At 39.6% G+C, this 15,336-nt stretch overlaps 1 protein-coding gene across 4 annotated transcripts in view; it reads left to right on the top strand.

The window, feature by feature from the left end:
* The first annotated feature begins 702 nt into the window (after window positions 1-702).
* Window positions 703-15,336, top strand: part of SMARCA1 (SWI/SNF related, matrix associated, actin dependent regulator of chromatin, subfamily a, member 1) — a 34,062-nt gene continuing 19,428 nt past the window's right edge. The window contains exons 1-14 of one of the 4 annotated variants that reach the window (XM_065689109.1): window positions 770-855; window positions 4,403-4,490; window positions 4,937-5,023; window positions 7,600-7,766; window positions 8,675-8,775; window positions 8,888-8,988; window positions 9,268-9,447; window positions 10,416-10,571; window positions 10,818-10,949; window positions 11,699-11,767; window positions 12,943-13,052; window positions 13,743-13,969; window positions 14,519-14,640; window positions 15,001-15,153. In XM_065689109.1, coding sequence (XP_065545181.1) covers window positions 5,021-5,023; window positions 7,600-7,766; window positions 8,675-8,775; window positions 8,888-8,988; window positions 9,268-9,447; window positions 10,416-10,571; window positions 10,818-10,949; window positions 11,699-11,767; window positions 12,943-13,052; window positions 13,743-13,969; window positions 14,519-14,640; window positions 15,001-15,153 — 1,521 coding nt within the window. In that variant the 5' untranslated portion in view covers window positions 770-855; window positions 4,403-4,490; window positions 4,937-5,020. Of the gene's footprint in view, window positions 856-4,402; window positions 4,491-4,936; window positions 5,024-7,599; window positions 7,767-8,674; window positions 8,776-8,887; window positions 8,989-9,267; window positions 9,448-10,415; window positions 10,572-10,817; window positions 10,950-11,698; window positions 11,768-12,942; window positions 13,053-13,742; window positions 13,970-14,518; window positions 14,641-15,000; window positions 15,154-15,336 lie in introns of those variants that run through there. The other 3 variants (XR_010614775.1, XM_065689108.1, XM_065689110.1) reach the window with 3 other exon arrangements.

The following is a 15,336-nucleotide window of genomic DNA, read 5'->3' as shown; positions in this document are numbered from 1 at the left end:
ATTTGCCACAGGGTTTGAAAGCAAGGAAAACAAAGGGCAAGTCGGAAGTTCTCTGCCCCGTCCCGTTGTTTTACGGCCTGGCTCCTGCAGCACCTCACCGCTATGTCAGCTGTCACGTCAGTACCACCGCTGCCTCCTGCAGCAGGTCTGGAGTCCATGAGCTGCCCATGCCAGCGCCGGGCCACAGGCAGGGGGGCACATCCTGCCGCTCGCACACGAGCAGAGGCTGGCAGCCCCCTGCAGACCACGAAGGCAGCAGGCGGGACAAGGGCAGCCCCGGTCCGTGCCCTGAGAGCCAGCGCTGCCCCAAACACACCAGATGCCCGGGAGCCTCTGAGGCACCTGCGGCACCTCCCTTGGGCACATCCAGACCCAGTCCTGTGCGTAGCGGCCCTGAACGCTGCCTTCTGTGTGAGCTGCGCTGACATTCGGCAGCAAGGCACGCACCGGAGCGTCGCGCAGCATCCCACGGCGGACGGCCAGGAACCGGCGCCTGGAGCCTCCCAGAGGCCCCACAAGAGCACGCTGCTGTGGTTCCAGCAGGGATCGTCATCTTTATCCCAAGCAGCTGCTAAAGGGTTGTGCTTCGGCTTTCGGCTGAAAACACAACCCCGTCTGCCCCCCCGCCATTAACCCCCCCTCGCCCCGTCCGCCACACGCGTCCCTCCAGCGCCTGCGCGAAGCATCGCGAGAGCCTGGCGGGGCGGAGCCGCGCGGTGTTTGGGGCGGTGGGGCCGCCCTCGCCCCCCCGCCGTGCACAACATGGACACCGGCCCCGGCGCGGCCCGCGCGGATGGCGAGCTCCCCTCCACCTCCGCCGCGGCGGCCTCTGCGCAGGAGCCCGGCTCCGAGGAGGTACCGCTGCGGGGGAGGGCGGGCGGTGGAGCCTGCGGGGATGAGGCTACAGCCTGGGGCCGCTGGCAGCGCGCCGGCCGACCTGCGCAGCCCGTGAGGGCCCGGGGCCGCGGCCCAGCTGCGCCGCGGCCCTGCGAGCCGGCCCCTGCCCGGGCGCCCTCGGCCCCGCCGCGCAGGCAGGCGCTGGTCCGTGCTTCAGCATCGCCGTGGCGGCTGCCGCCAGCGGGCGCCTGTGGAGCCCCTTCCCCGCCGTGCAGCCCGCGGAGGTCGGGCCGCAGCGGTCCGACCCAGCCCTCACGCCTCGGGGCTGCAGGCTGCCCTCTGGCCGGCTGAAATGCAGCTGTGGCACTGAATGAACCCTTCGGGGGAGCGCTTATGGCTGCCAGCCTCTTCCCTTTAGGTTTTCGGGGAAAAAGGCTAAGGCGCAAGGAGGGTAAAAAGTGACGTATTCGGGTATCCTTGGAAACTGAACAAGATGTAACCTGAAGAATGAATCTTACAGAAACTTAATAAGAGTGATGACCATCTGGCATGTATTTGTGATATTGGAGAGCACCGGAGAAATACGTACATTAGTGCAATCAGAATTTCAATTCCAATCTATAAAGCACCTTTTTTACCTGAAGAGAATGCTTAAGTCTTTATTCTGTTATTTATGGGAGGCAGACAGCTATGAGATACAGAACAGGATAATTCTGAACATCACCTGATTGTTCAAGGGCTGTTTCTGTGTTTGATGTAACTTATTCCACCAAATTTTATGCATGCCAACTGGCAGAAAGTTAGGGCTGAATATGTAGAGAATGCGTGCTTGGGGAAATTATCTGGAAGCAGTGAATGGTTCTGAATATTATCAACATTGTGGTGCTGTGCCATATGTGCCTTGAGGGAAAAAAACCCAACAGGTTTTGCTGTTGGAGGTTTCTATTCAGACTGGAATTTCACTTCATGTTGGACCACAGGTGTGTTACGTACCTATACAGTTACATGCACAGTCTGTGTAATATGGCATATAATACAACCTGTTGTGCCCTGTTACCTTCTCACTGTTTTGCTTCATTGTACATAGTCTTGCTCATAGTACCAAACCAGTGCATTAATGGCTCTTCAGAATGTATTTCCACTTTTATATGTGTGTTAAAAACAAAAAGGGTCCTTCTAATTATTTCTAATGCATCTGTTTAAAGTTCTTAATGGCACAGGTTACTAGCAAAGTCAACAAAGCAGCAGCAGTTTGTATTCCCAGTCATTTATGTAGGTGTTCATATTGCCTGTCCAATTTACAACTAACTGTTGCACTTGCTGGGTAGAAATCTCTCAGCCTGAAGTTAGTAGCTCTGTTTAGGCTGGGCTGGGGAAGTATTTTGGATCCTTAGAATACTCAGGGTCTGTTACTTTTAGAAGTGCTGCGTGGTCATCTTGTAAGGTATTTAAATGACACCAGTTTTCAGGGGCCTGTCTTATCTAGGGTTTAATTTTTAATGGAAACCTTCTTTAGGTAGTGGCATATTGTTGCCACCTGCTTCCTGAGTTAAAAGCAAAAGTACCTTTTTTGCTGGTTAAGTATTTGTACTGAGGCTTCAGCTGATCCTCCTGTTTCCTGTTAAGTCAGCCCTTTAAGGGATGAGGATGCATTGTCTAAAGTTTCTAGTGTAAAACTTATAGACTTAATGAAATACTTTGTGTTTCTGTGCTGTGTTAGGTACGTGAGCCAATTGGTAGTAAGGGAGAAGTGTTCTAGCTCATAACAAATTTAATAATTTTCAACATCTAGATTTTTATAATTCAAAACATTACTCAGAAGCAAGTTCGGATATGGTATTTGTCCCTACTACCCAGAGCAGTATTTTAGTGAAACTGCAGCGTATCTTTTTTCCCTTGTAAGTTGTGAGGAAGAGAAAGGGTATTGGGGTGCATGTGTCTTAGGTTTTGTCTCTTTTTTCACTGTTTCCTGTGCGTTATTTCAGGTGTTTTCGGGTCATCAGTGTTCGAGAGAAACACTGCAATGAGGAGTGGGGGGAAACTGTGTTTTGTCTAGGAAAGATAAGGTGTAGGATGTGATTCTTGTACTGCAGTAAGTTTGCGTGTCAATTCATTTACTCCTTTAACTCGGAGTGTGTTATTCACCTATACTTATTTCTGAATGAGTTTTATTTGTATGCCACAATAAGTTTTGTTAAGATTTTCCCAGAATAACAATAGAACTGGCACTAGAGCCATCTGCCTTGTGGCATAAGTAATGTTGTATAACATTACTTGGAAAACTTGCAGTTAAAAGGGATTCTCATAATATTGAGTTGCTTGCTTTGTCCAGGAGAAACTTCATGCTTACCTGAGGTAGACAGGACAACTTCTTTCCAGTAGCACCTATCTGTGTAATTGATTTCTGGGAGAAGTGAAGATGTCTGAAATGGCCTGTTATCAATTTTGTTTTCTTTTATGGAGGAGTATTTTGTCCCTTTAATAACAAGGCTTGTGCCTGATAATAAGCACTGTCACTCTTTTTTTACTGAAGTCTGTGTTACACAGTAATATAGTGGAGGTGTGAATATACTTGTATATATGACCTGTTCTTTGGCATGTTGGTGTAACAGTCCTCTCCTAACATTGCTTTCTGAGATAAGCTGATTACGTGTGGTTGAAGAAGCTGTAAGTGTAGAATATTTCTAATTGTACCTATTTGCAACATAATCATTTGGCCCTGCAAAGATGAACTCATGCATTTATAAAATCATTAACCTGCCAAACAAGTTCATTATATGTTTGGTATTGTTCACCTTTGCTGAGAACTATGCCTTTGGGGCAAAACTTGACAATGTAATCTCTGACTTTAGAAAATGTTCCTCCCATTTGCATGATAGTGCTTAAATTTAAGGAGTAAGTTGGCATATATATTTTTCAGCAACATTGATGAAATTTAAGCATATTGAGAGACTTCTACATATTCAGTCCCACTTTGGTCTTGTTTTGCTACTTGACTCTGATTTAGATTAATTATTATTTAATTTTAATGTAATTATAGTAGGCTGGTACCTAAAGTGCTTGTCAGATTAAGACTCTGCTCTGTTACATTTTATACAGACATGCTCTTTGGCAGTTCTTTCAGATTATTCAGTGCTTTTAAAAAACATTTTTATAATCTAATGCCTTTCAAAAAATATTGAATATTATTTTTATTTGCAGGAGGTGTGTTAGGAAAGGCGTAATTCAGAGACTGAATAGAGGAAAAAACCCACCAAATATTTCTCCTACAAGTCTTAAATATACATATATATGTATATTTTGCCAATATAATGATTTGTGGGTTTTGTGTGTTTGTTTTTAATACAACAACGTAGCAGTTGAAATGGTGGAAAGCTGCTTTGAGCTTATCAATTGAAAACAGAAATGAATCTCATAAACCACAGAAGTCAGCTGGTTTTGTTACTGTTTCTTAGGTTTCTTTCATTTATAGTAAATAAGGTAGTTGTTTGTTACCTGTTGAAGAGCATACCATGTAGTGGTTGCTGCATCCATTGATTTGGTTTATAATTTGTGCTCTTCCCAGGTATGGCTAAATGTAGTTAAGCCTGTTCTTCCAAATGAACTCCTGACTATTCATCTAGAAGTGAAAACAAACAAAACCCAGCCAAGATGTGAGTGCCAGAAATTTATAGTTAGAAATTTTGCATTTAGAAGTCACATTTTTTAAAAATACATTTTCAAGATACTATATTTTACTTATATATTTAAAGCAGGATCTCTGTGAAAGATTAAACTTTACCCTCTTTCAGTACTTTCTTTCAATGCTTTCAACTTGGATCCTGTTTGAAGTGATAAACATGAGGATGAGACATCTTCAGCTCTTGTTTTATTTGGTCATATCTCCGCTTTCGTTTTATCATGGATATCAGGTTCTGCTTTGGGTGAAGTAATACTAATCAATGCAGTCAACTTCATTTTGAAATAATTATTTTTAAACAGTAGCATGCTTCTCTTGTAATGTGTAGGTTTGTTCAGGTTAATACCTTTTTGCAAAAAAAAAAAAAAAAAAGGAACAAAGAATCTGATGCTTACAAAGTGTTTAAAATTTGAATTCCAGAAAAATGATCCCCCGTTTCAACTCAAGCTTCCTCCAAAAGCAGCTAGACCTGACAAAGAAGTTGACCCAGAATATGAGGAGAAGATGGTAAGCGTTTTCATCGCAAAACGTTCTGCAGCTTTTTGATGTGTATTTGTTTGCTTGAACTGGATCAAGGAGTTATTGCAGACTGGATGTGTCAGAAAAGAAAAACAAAACAAGATTCATTTAAATGTCTTGTCCTGTGTGGTGTTTCTTGTAGTGGCTAACAGAGAAAAATATGAGAACAGAAGAAGCAGGTAGTGATAGTTCTGTTAAACACCATCCCATCCTTAGGAATATTTTTGTCTGCATGATTTCTGGAGTTGGAGGCTGTTGTTTTTATACTCAGTTGTCACTGTTGTTTTTTTTTTTGTCGTGTCCTTGTCTGTCCTCTTCCTCCACCCTTCCCCATGGATTTGTCTGCTGGCATTTTTTTCCCTCGTGTCGGTTTAGTTATCCACACCCTCCTGGGAAAGGAGTTTCTATTCAATTCCTTTTTATATTTAGAATATTCCCCTTTTGGTTTTGAATTTGTCTCTGCTAGCTTCATTTGATGACCCCTTGAATTCTGTCAGAGGCATCCTTACACTAATTGAGAGAAATACTGAAGCTGCCAGTTTCTCAGCATATAAAAGCATAAAGGTTTGATGTTGATATGCCCCTTAAGGTATGTGCTGCAAAAATGCAAAAGAGGATCTGTCCATAACACAAATGAAGGATGCTTGTAGTGATGGAGAAGAGGGAGAACAGTGTAACTGATGTATTACAAAGAGCATGAAACCAAGAGTCCATTACAAGACTTGTTCTTGAATGACACGTATTCTTGGTTGAAACTGGTATCTCTGTTTAGCTGCATTTTTCTTAAAAGCTTTAATGTTAAATGGATGTCTAATAGTTACAGTAGAGTCTGAAAGGGTTGGATACCATAGAAGCCAAGGAAGAGTATCACTCTTAGAAATTGATGCCTACTGGCAAGAGAAGTTACACGGGTAAATCTGTTTGTTGAGAATGAGTTGGGTAAGTAACTGAAGTTGGTTTCCTAAATTAGACTTTTAATTCAGTTTTTCTAAGAGGCAAAGGGAATAGGTCTCAAAAAATTGCCTTTCATCAGTTGTGAGCTCGACCTTTACTATTTATCAAAGCATGCTGCTTACACCCAGCCAATGATCCTGCAGGCAGAAAAGTCTGTTGTAGCATTCAGTATAGAACCTTACAGTTATGGTTAGCTTGCAAAAAATACCATGTATTATTAGTTTAATAATAACCCTACTCATTGGATATTTTTCTTACCCTGTATGAGTATAAACAGACTCCTCCTTTTAGATGTTTCCCCCCTAGTTTTAGTTTCTATTTACAGTTTATTTGGTTTTCAAAATATTTACACAAATGGTCCAATAATGGATGCAAGGGAAAAAATAGTAATGTTTTTTCAGGAGATCTTTCGAAAGATGTTTATTTGCTGGTAAGCGGTGCGCTATTACAAGTAATGCATTGCCCTCATGTGGCAAGATCATGCATTGCACGTCCCGTTCATTTTGGTTACCCTTCAGTTTGTTTATTGCTGTTAGAGCACTTTCACTTGCATGTAAGTTGCCTGCAGAAAAGCTTCCTGTTGTTTGCGTATTTCCTAGAAGGGTTATGATACAGAACTACAAGTTCACTTTTATAGTTCATAGCAAGGTATAAATCACATGAAAATGACATAGAAATACTGGTAGTTGCATTCTGTCAGATAGCATTTGAGTTTTAGCATATTTTTCTTAAAAATTATATAACGTACTTTATATATAGAGGAAAACGTGTTTTGCTGTGTTTCTGTAGAGAGGTGCATATGCCTCATTGATATGGCATAACTGAAATGATTGAAATTTGAGATCTGACAGCAAAATTCACAGACTTCCATGCAAACAGTATTGGGCTGGTGCATCTATTGCTGTAGTCCTGCCTCTAAAGGCAGAACTACCACACTGTTGTGTTTATCAAATCCTGATAGCCTTGAGCTGTGAGGATATCCTACTGAGGATATGGAAATTTTGCCACTGACTTGAGTAGGGTTAGGGTTGCATTCCTTAGAGTAAGTCAGAACCTAAGTTTTTTCTTTATCTTTTGTAGACAGTTCTTTAAAATATCTTTTCGCAGTTGCTGGTGTGCCACACACACTTACGCAATCTGTACAGGTAAACTGCTTTTGAGTCATTTTACTAGTCTTTGAGTTTTGAATGCAAGTGAGTTGCTGGGATGAGGTTATCAAGTCTTGCCATGTCTTCCAGATTGCTGTCGTATTTATGAAGGTTTATTTGAACTATCACGTATTACAGTTGGATTCTCTAAAGCAGTTCATGCTTAGCTGTAAGCTGAAGCAGCTCAGCAACTGTTCGTAGAATCATAGAATGGTTTGGATTAAGAGGGACCTTAAAGATCATCTAGTTCTAACCCCCTGCCATGGGCAGGGACACCATATTTCATGATGCTTGTAGCCCTCTGAGTTGGTTTCACAGTTGACAGGTGGTCTTGTCAGTCTTTCCTCGTAAGTTGTTCTCATGAGTGTCTGAAATCCGTTTCTTAATAAAAAAATATTTTTATGAAAAGTTCTTTATTTTTCCTTTCTTTTTTTTTAATTGTCTCCCCACTTTGGAAACTAGAAAGCAGATCGAGCAAAAAGGTTTGAATTCCTCCTGAAGCAGACAGAACTTTTTGCACATTTTATTCAGCCTGCAGCACAAAAATCACCAACATCTCCATTGAAAGTCAAGCTGGGACGGCCACGGATAAAAAAGGATGAAAAACAGAGTTTGATTTCTGCTGGGGAGTATGTTTTACTTATAACTTACACTTTCAAACAAATTATGCGTTGTAGCACATCTGTTTAGTTAATAGAGATTGTGCTTTAATTAAGTCCAGAACTTTTCCTATTAATGGTGTCTCATAATTTCTTTAAAAGCTGCTTGGTATATGCATGCTGATCTATTAATGTTAGTATTGCACTGCATCAGAAGTCCACTTTTAAAATAAATTCCCTGATTCTTAGTACTTAAAATGCTTTGGTCCATAATGTGACTTTGGAGCACACAGATTGAATTTCTTTTGCATGATGCTGAACTACAAGATGTACTCCAGAAATACACCTGGGGTTCCAGTTACTAGCAGACACATCAGTGGGACCAGAGTGGAGTGAGACCAAGTCAAAACATGACAGTGCACATGTAGTGCTGATATTGGATCCTCAGCACCAATTGTCTTGATCCACCATGTCTCTTTTAATAATGCAGGCATAGCCTGCATGTAGTGTTTTTGAGGGGTCTTGTAATAGCAAGCAACTATTTTTTGGAACATTTACAAAATGGTATTTTCTATTTTTAATCTTTTTTTAATTGTGTGATTATTCTGAATTATATAGTTGCCAAGTAATTGATTCTAAGGCCACCACGGATATGTGTCTTGTATTTCTGTGTTGCTTGTTTAAAATGTACCTTGGAGAACTTGTGATACTTGTTGTCATAGTTATGGCTCTGGAGAAGAGGGCTTCATATGAGTCCTGTTAAAGCTGGATTGAACCGTAAGGAGCACCATATTTACAGGATATGATTTTGGTCAGGGTACTAGAACACACACACTTTAGATCAGTGATTGTTTCTGTTATAATTTTTCTCTCTTGATTTTATAGTTGGTGTTTTGCAATTATTTCCTATAAACATGAATCTTGGATTCCTCCTTTAGTTACCGTCACAGGCGCACGGAACAAGAAGAAGATGAAGAACTGTTGTCAGAGAGTCGAAAAACATCTAATGTGTGTATTCGATTTGAGGAGTCTCCTTCATGTAAGTGTAGTATTGACAGTTTTCTGATTGCTTTGATGCAGTTAATCAGAGCAGATTGTAATTAAAATTTCCACTTAGTATTTCTCTACTTAGAGGAATCTTGCATTTACAGATGTGAAAGGAGGAACACTAAGAGATTATCAGGTTAGAGGTTTGAACTGGATGATATCATTGTATGAAAATGGTGTCAATGGCATTCTGGCAGATGAAATGGTAAGCAGTAATCTTCTGGAATTTTTGTAGTAATTGCTGAGCAAAATTCAGCATTAAAATGCCTGTAGTATTCAAACTACATGCAGTAGTATGCATCATTCTACAACAGATTTTTCAAAACTGGAATTGTAATGCAGTGAAAGAAATTGTATTGCAAACATTTGCAGTGTAGTTTGCTTTCAACAGCTTAAGTGGCAGAGTTATGTAGTAAGAAAATTGTTTGAAACTATCTACGGTATTTCAGCGTGTTTCTTTCCCCCCACTTCTTTGTCAATGCAGGGCCTTGGTAAGACTCTGCAAACAATAGCATTATTAGGCTATCTGAAGCATTACCGAAACATTCCTGGGCCTCACATGGTCCTGGTTCCAAAATCAACTTTGCACAATTGGATGAATGAATTCAAACGCTGGGTTCCATCGTTACGTGCTGTTTGCCTTATTGGAGATAAAGATGCCAGAGTAAGTGTTCTACATTTCAAAAATACTATTTGTCAAAAAAACCCCATGTGGCTATGTGGAATTCTGCCTGAGCTACTTAGTTACAGTATTTTAGTCATCTTTAACTATATTAGCATTGAAAATACTTAATGTTATGCTATAACTTGGGAGAAAATGCGGGGGAGTGAGCGAGGAGCTGCATAGTTTTGAGTTACTGTCTGAGCTTAAACCATGACAGTAGGGAAAATAATAGGCTGGGATCGAAGAGAGCTGTCTGACCTCTTTTTCTGTTGTCTTCCTCTTTGATTTTTGCACCTATTTTTTTTTTCTCTTCTGTATTTCATTGTGACTGTTCATTAATTTTGTAAATCAGTGCATTGCATTGTGCAGCCTTATTGTGTAGCTCTTCAAGGCTGCAGACCTGAACAGTTCTGTCAGTCCTAATTGCGGGGGTATCTGTGTATACTACTAAGTTAGTTCTTGGAGAGGTGCATGTGTGGCTTTTCCATAAGGTGATATTCCTTCATGTAAAAGGATTTATATACTTAGGTGTGTATCACTTACAAAATAGAGATGGGACAGAGGAGGGAGATAATATTTGAGTGGAGATGGGAGTGGGCTGCATGAGTTGTTTTGAAACTTTTTGTGGATCATATCTTTGGACGGGTGAGTTTAGTGGGTTTTCCCCCTACTGGTAATGTGTACTGTATTTAAATTACAGAAACATTATGTTGAACAGTAAATACTTAATTTTGAATAGGAGAAAATAAGTGTTTTGTAACCCCAGCTGATGCCCTGTCTGTGCCTTAAAGTACAAAGAATTGAAGGCTTTTGTTACCGTAACTTTCAGTTACTGAAAGGATGTTTCAGAGTCATCTTCTGTGTGCTAGCTTAGTGAATTAGTAATGTTGGTAGAAATCGGATTCACTGAATTCGACATCAGTTGATCATATTTATAAATGTTAATTAATTCAGTTGTTCTGCTTTAGGCTGCTTTTATCCGTGATGTTATGATGCCTGGTGAATGGGATGTTTGTGTTACATCATATGAAATGGTGATTAAAGAGAAATCGGTCTTCAAAAAATTTAACTGGAGGTACCTGGTAATTGATGAAGCCCACAGAATAAAGAACGAGAAATCAAAAGTAAGTTCAGAATTATTTGCTATGTTGAAGATAGTTTGACACAAAGTTTCCACCTCATTTGAGCAGATTTTGTTAGGTGTGGGGTTTTCTCAAGTGTAAGTGGTAAACTGTTGGGTGGTAAATGTGCATTTTGTAGGTAACTCACTGTCTTTAAATTTAGCTGATATTGTTTCAAGTCTCAGAAACTGACAAAGTTAATTGTGCTTAAATGTACATGATGATGATAATGATTTGTTGTATTTCTAGCTGTCAGAGATCGTACGTGAGTTCAAGACGACAAATCGATTGCTGCTTACAGGAACTCCTTTACAGAATAACCTCCATGAATTGTGGGCATTGCTCAATTTTCTTTTACCTGATGTCTTCAATTCTGCAGATGTAAGTTGAGGTTTGGAATTACTGTTTTGTTCTTGTTATTTTGATTCCCAGGCTGCTATCTGCAGAAGAGAAGAAAGACCAGGCTTGTAAGAGATGTAATGTGAAAGACCTGGATTCATTAGAACCTTTGTGGCTTACCTAACTGTAGAGTTCTTTTTTGTTCTACTTAGTTGAAACAGTGCATTCCGTTAGTGCCAATGTCTCACACAAATAATAGCGAATGTAATACTTTGCTTAATTCTTGAACTATTTAAAGTGGAACAAAATTTGTGAAGGCAATGCAGAATGAAGAATATAAAGCAACCAAATATGCATAAGCCTTTTTTTTTTTTCATTTAGAATTCAAGTAATCATTCTTCTCTGTTACCATTAATGTTTCCTTGTACTGCTTGCTTCTCTTGGTTTTGCTTTGTCCATCTCCTTTATTTAAGGATTCTGGTTTCTTTACTTTTTTACCTTCTTGCCACATCATTACACAAGTAGTAACAAGAAGAACTTGAACACTGCAGTGATGAGCATGGAAAGCCATTGTAAATTAAGCAGGGTAGTAGTACTTTTGTCTGTGGACTTACTCAGCTGCTTTGAAAGTTACAGCATGATGGGGAGCTGGCACAGAATTTCTTTCAATTGTAGAAGTCATTTGTCTGAAGATTAACACCACTCAGCTGGAGTGAGAGAGAGCCAATATGTGTCTGCTAAAACTACAGATGATAAACTCTTCATACCAATTGTGCTGTTTCTCACTACAGGATTTTGACTCATGGTTCGACACTAAAAATTGTCTTGGTGATCAGAAACTTGTGGAAAGACTTCATGCTGTAAGTAATTAAAGCTGTAATCAGATGTCATCAATAGTATACTCAGTGTAAAAAGAACGCCCAACAGAGTATTTCTCCCTTCATCTCCAAGTTGAGAAGATGAATGTGAAGGTATATAGTTACAGAAATGCCTGTCAGAATTTTCATGAATAAAATATTGGAATTCACTATTACAGATGCTTTTTGTGACATAGGTTTGTTACAAAACGTGTTTTGTAACACTTGTTTGAAGCAGACGAAATTTATACTTCATGTGAAAATGAAGAATTTTGGCATATTTTTGAAAACATTTATTACTGAGAGCAATATACTGATGCACATGTCATGCTAGCCTGAAAAAAGGCATGCCTTTACCTTTCTTTTACTGTGCATGAGTTAAAAGATATTTTTCCTCATACAGTAACAAATCAAATCAGGTGGAAATAGAACATATGTGCCTTATCTTTGAACTGTGAATTTTGTGTATGCTGCTGATGAAAATGAAGCAGCTTACATTAAAAGGTAGTAAGTAGATTTTATAAGCTCATGGGTTTGGCCCCCATATGAAGACAGGCTGAGGAAGCTGGGGCTGTTCAGCCTGAAGAAGAGAAGGCTGCGTGGGGACCTAATAGCAGCCTTCCAGTACCTGAAGGGGGCCTATAGGGATGCTGGGGAGGGACTCTTTGTCAGGGACTGTAGTGACAGGACAAGGGATAACGGGTTAAAACTTAAACAGGGGAAGTTTAAATTGGATATAAGGAGGAAATTCTTTCCTGTTAGGGTGGTGAGACACTGGAATGGGTTGCCCAGGGAGGTTGTGAGTGCTCCATTCCTGGTGGTGTTCAAGGCCAGGTTGGATGAAGCCTTGTGTGGGATGGTTTAGTGTGAGGTGTCCCTGTCCATGGCAGGGGGGTTGGAACAAGATGATCTTAAGGTCCTTTCCAACCCTAACTATTCTATGATTCTATGATTCTTAGAATGAATATGTCACTCATTATGTCGTGTTACTTATGTGTGAGCTTAGCCTATTAGTGGACAGCTTTATTTTGCGGAATTCAGCAGAATTTTTTGAAGGAGTCACCTTGACAATAGTGGCTGATAGTTCTGAATAAATATCAGATAACTGAATCTGTTTTTTGTGTTTGAGGCAATCACTTTTGTAAATTTATCTTTGGAAAACCTCTTAATTTATGTAGGTTTTGAAGCCATTTTTATTACGTCGTATAAAAGCTGAAGTAGAAAAGAGTTTGCCTCCAAAGAAGGAAGTAAAAATTTATCTTGGGCTCAGCAAAATGCAGAGGGAATGGTAAGTTCTTTACATCCTGCAAAGTGAGATTGTTTTCTGTGAAAGAACACCACAGCTCTTGACACTGACTTCTTGTTTTTTTTTTTTCTCCTTTTAGTTGCATGTTAAGACAGTCAGATGGAGAAGTCTATTTATAGGTGTCTTTGGGGCTTCTTTTTAAAGATGCACGAGTTACGAAGAGCTCAGGAAGGGTAATGAAAGGGGTTGGGAGGAAGAAAGCAGAAACTTCTTTTCCTTCCTTAATTTAATTCAAAAGAACATGTGCTACTAAGTTTTCCTCCATTGTTCCAAGTATGTATGCACCAGTAAAAGTCTTGAGTTGAAATGAAAATAAAATCTTGAGGAGCCACAAACACAGAAGAGATATGAGAAAAGGAGCCAGGTCAATTTAGCAGCTTCAGTCAAATGATACGTTTCATCTACTTCCTAGTCCTACAATGGAAGTGTAAGATAACATAGTAAATGACAGGCCATTGTCATTCACAGACAAATTGTCTTTCATGTATATGGATTTATAAATCCTTATTACTGGTTGAACATTTTCACCAAGTTTCCTAATAATATAGCTTATTATTATAAATGAACTCCCACATCCAGAAATAAGTAACTTGAGTTATTGCAGGGGTTTATTCATGTTTTAAATACCAAATACAAACTGAGAGTTGTTCAAAATTGCCTGTAAAACTTCAGGTATACAAGGATCCTGATGAAAGACATTGATATCCTGAATTCAGCTGGGAAAATGGATAAGATGCGTCTGCTGAATATTCTGATGCAGCTGCGGAAATGCTGTAACCATCCTTACCTATTTGATGGTGCCGAGCCAGGCCCTCCGTACACCACTGACACACATCTCATCACTAACAGTGGTAAAATGTTAGTTCTGGATAAACTGCTGGCAAAACTCAGAGAGCAAGGTGGGTACCATTTGTGAACAGCAACGATCTGAATGCTCGTTGTAAGTAAAACTACCTTTTAAACATAGACTCATTCTTGTTTGGCCTCCAGGGAATATATTCATTACTGTCAGTGAGGTTCAAGGTGAAAATCATTTTTCTCTACATCTTAACACATGGAGGGAAGGAAGTCTTACAGGAACGATGAGGAAGACTAAAAACATGGAGAAGCAGTAGGAAAGGAAGAGCAGAGCCTTGCTTCTGTTTTCAAGAAAATTTCTGATGAGAGGATTAGTTTGTGCGCATCAGTTGCCAGTTAATTATCTTACCATGGTTTTAAGTGTTACTGTTTTTTCAGCTGTGTTTTTCTTCTGTATTAATTACCAAATAACCTGAAGTTAAATCAATACCAGAAAAGTCACTCTGTGAAAGAAAGACTGATTTGAGTAAGTTAGGCATAGTACAGAATAATTTACAGAAATTTTTACTTGTGCTCTGTGGTAGGCGCTGTGTTAAGATCAATGTGAAAACATAAAACCAATCATAAAATCTTCTGTGGTGTTCTGTCAGGTTCCAGAGTTCTACTTTTTAGTCAGATGACTCGCTTACTGGATATTTTGGAAGACTATTGCATGTGGCGTGGCTATGAGTACTGCCGGCTGGATGGACAGACGCCACATGAAGAAAGAGAGGTGAGAAGGTTGTATATAAACAAAAATGTCTTTGTTTTATGTGTTGGGTTATTAAGAAGTTATTTACATATATGTAAGTAGCTACATGATTGTTCAAAGTAAAACAAAAATGCTATGGTTTCGAAAGGCTGATACGGGTATGTTTTTATTAGTCCACAGTAAGGTAGGCTTCATTCATTTCTCAGCTAAATGAAAAATGTAATTTTGTGGACTTGGAATGGATTTTTTTCCACCTGTACAAACTTACAGTTTCAAGAAAAACTTACCCTTCAAGAAATTTCATTGAAAAGCCACCAGCTTGTTGGAAGCTTATTTGAAAACTGATGCTTCAATGATCTTTTATGCATTTATTTATTTTAGGAAGCAATAGACACATTTAATGCTCCCAACAGCAGTAAATTCATTTTCATGCTGAGTACCAGAGCTGGAGGTCTTGGAATTAATTTGGCAACTGCTGATGTGGTTATTCTCTATGATTCAGATTGGAATCCTCAAGTAGATCTGCAAGCCATGGTGAGTTAACTCCATAACATGCATTTATTTAATGTGGTCGTTGTTCTATCTTGAGTGTTTGCAGAACTTGGATTTTTTGTTGTTTATTTTGTATTAACTACCAAGAAACTAAGGAATGGAATAAACAGAGCATGAACAGAATTGTGGAAGAAACTATAGATTTTTCTCTATAAATGTCTCTAT

This window comes from Lathamus discolor, chromosome 9, assembly GCF_037157495.1.
Source record: "Lathamus discolor isolate bLatDis1 chromosome 9, bLatDis1.hap1, whole genome shotgun sequence".
Classification (NCBI taxonomy): domain Eukaryota; kingdom Metazoa; phylum Chordata; class Aves; order Psittaciformes; family Psittacidae; genus Lathamus; species Lathamus discolor.
The sequence above is the reverse complement of the archived record's forward strand: the minus strand, read 5'-3'. Positions and strand labels throughout refer to the sequence as shown.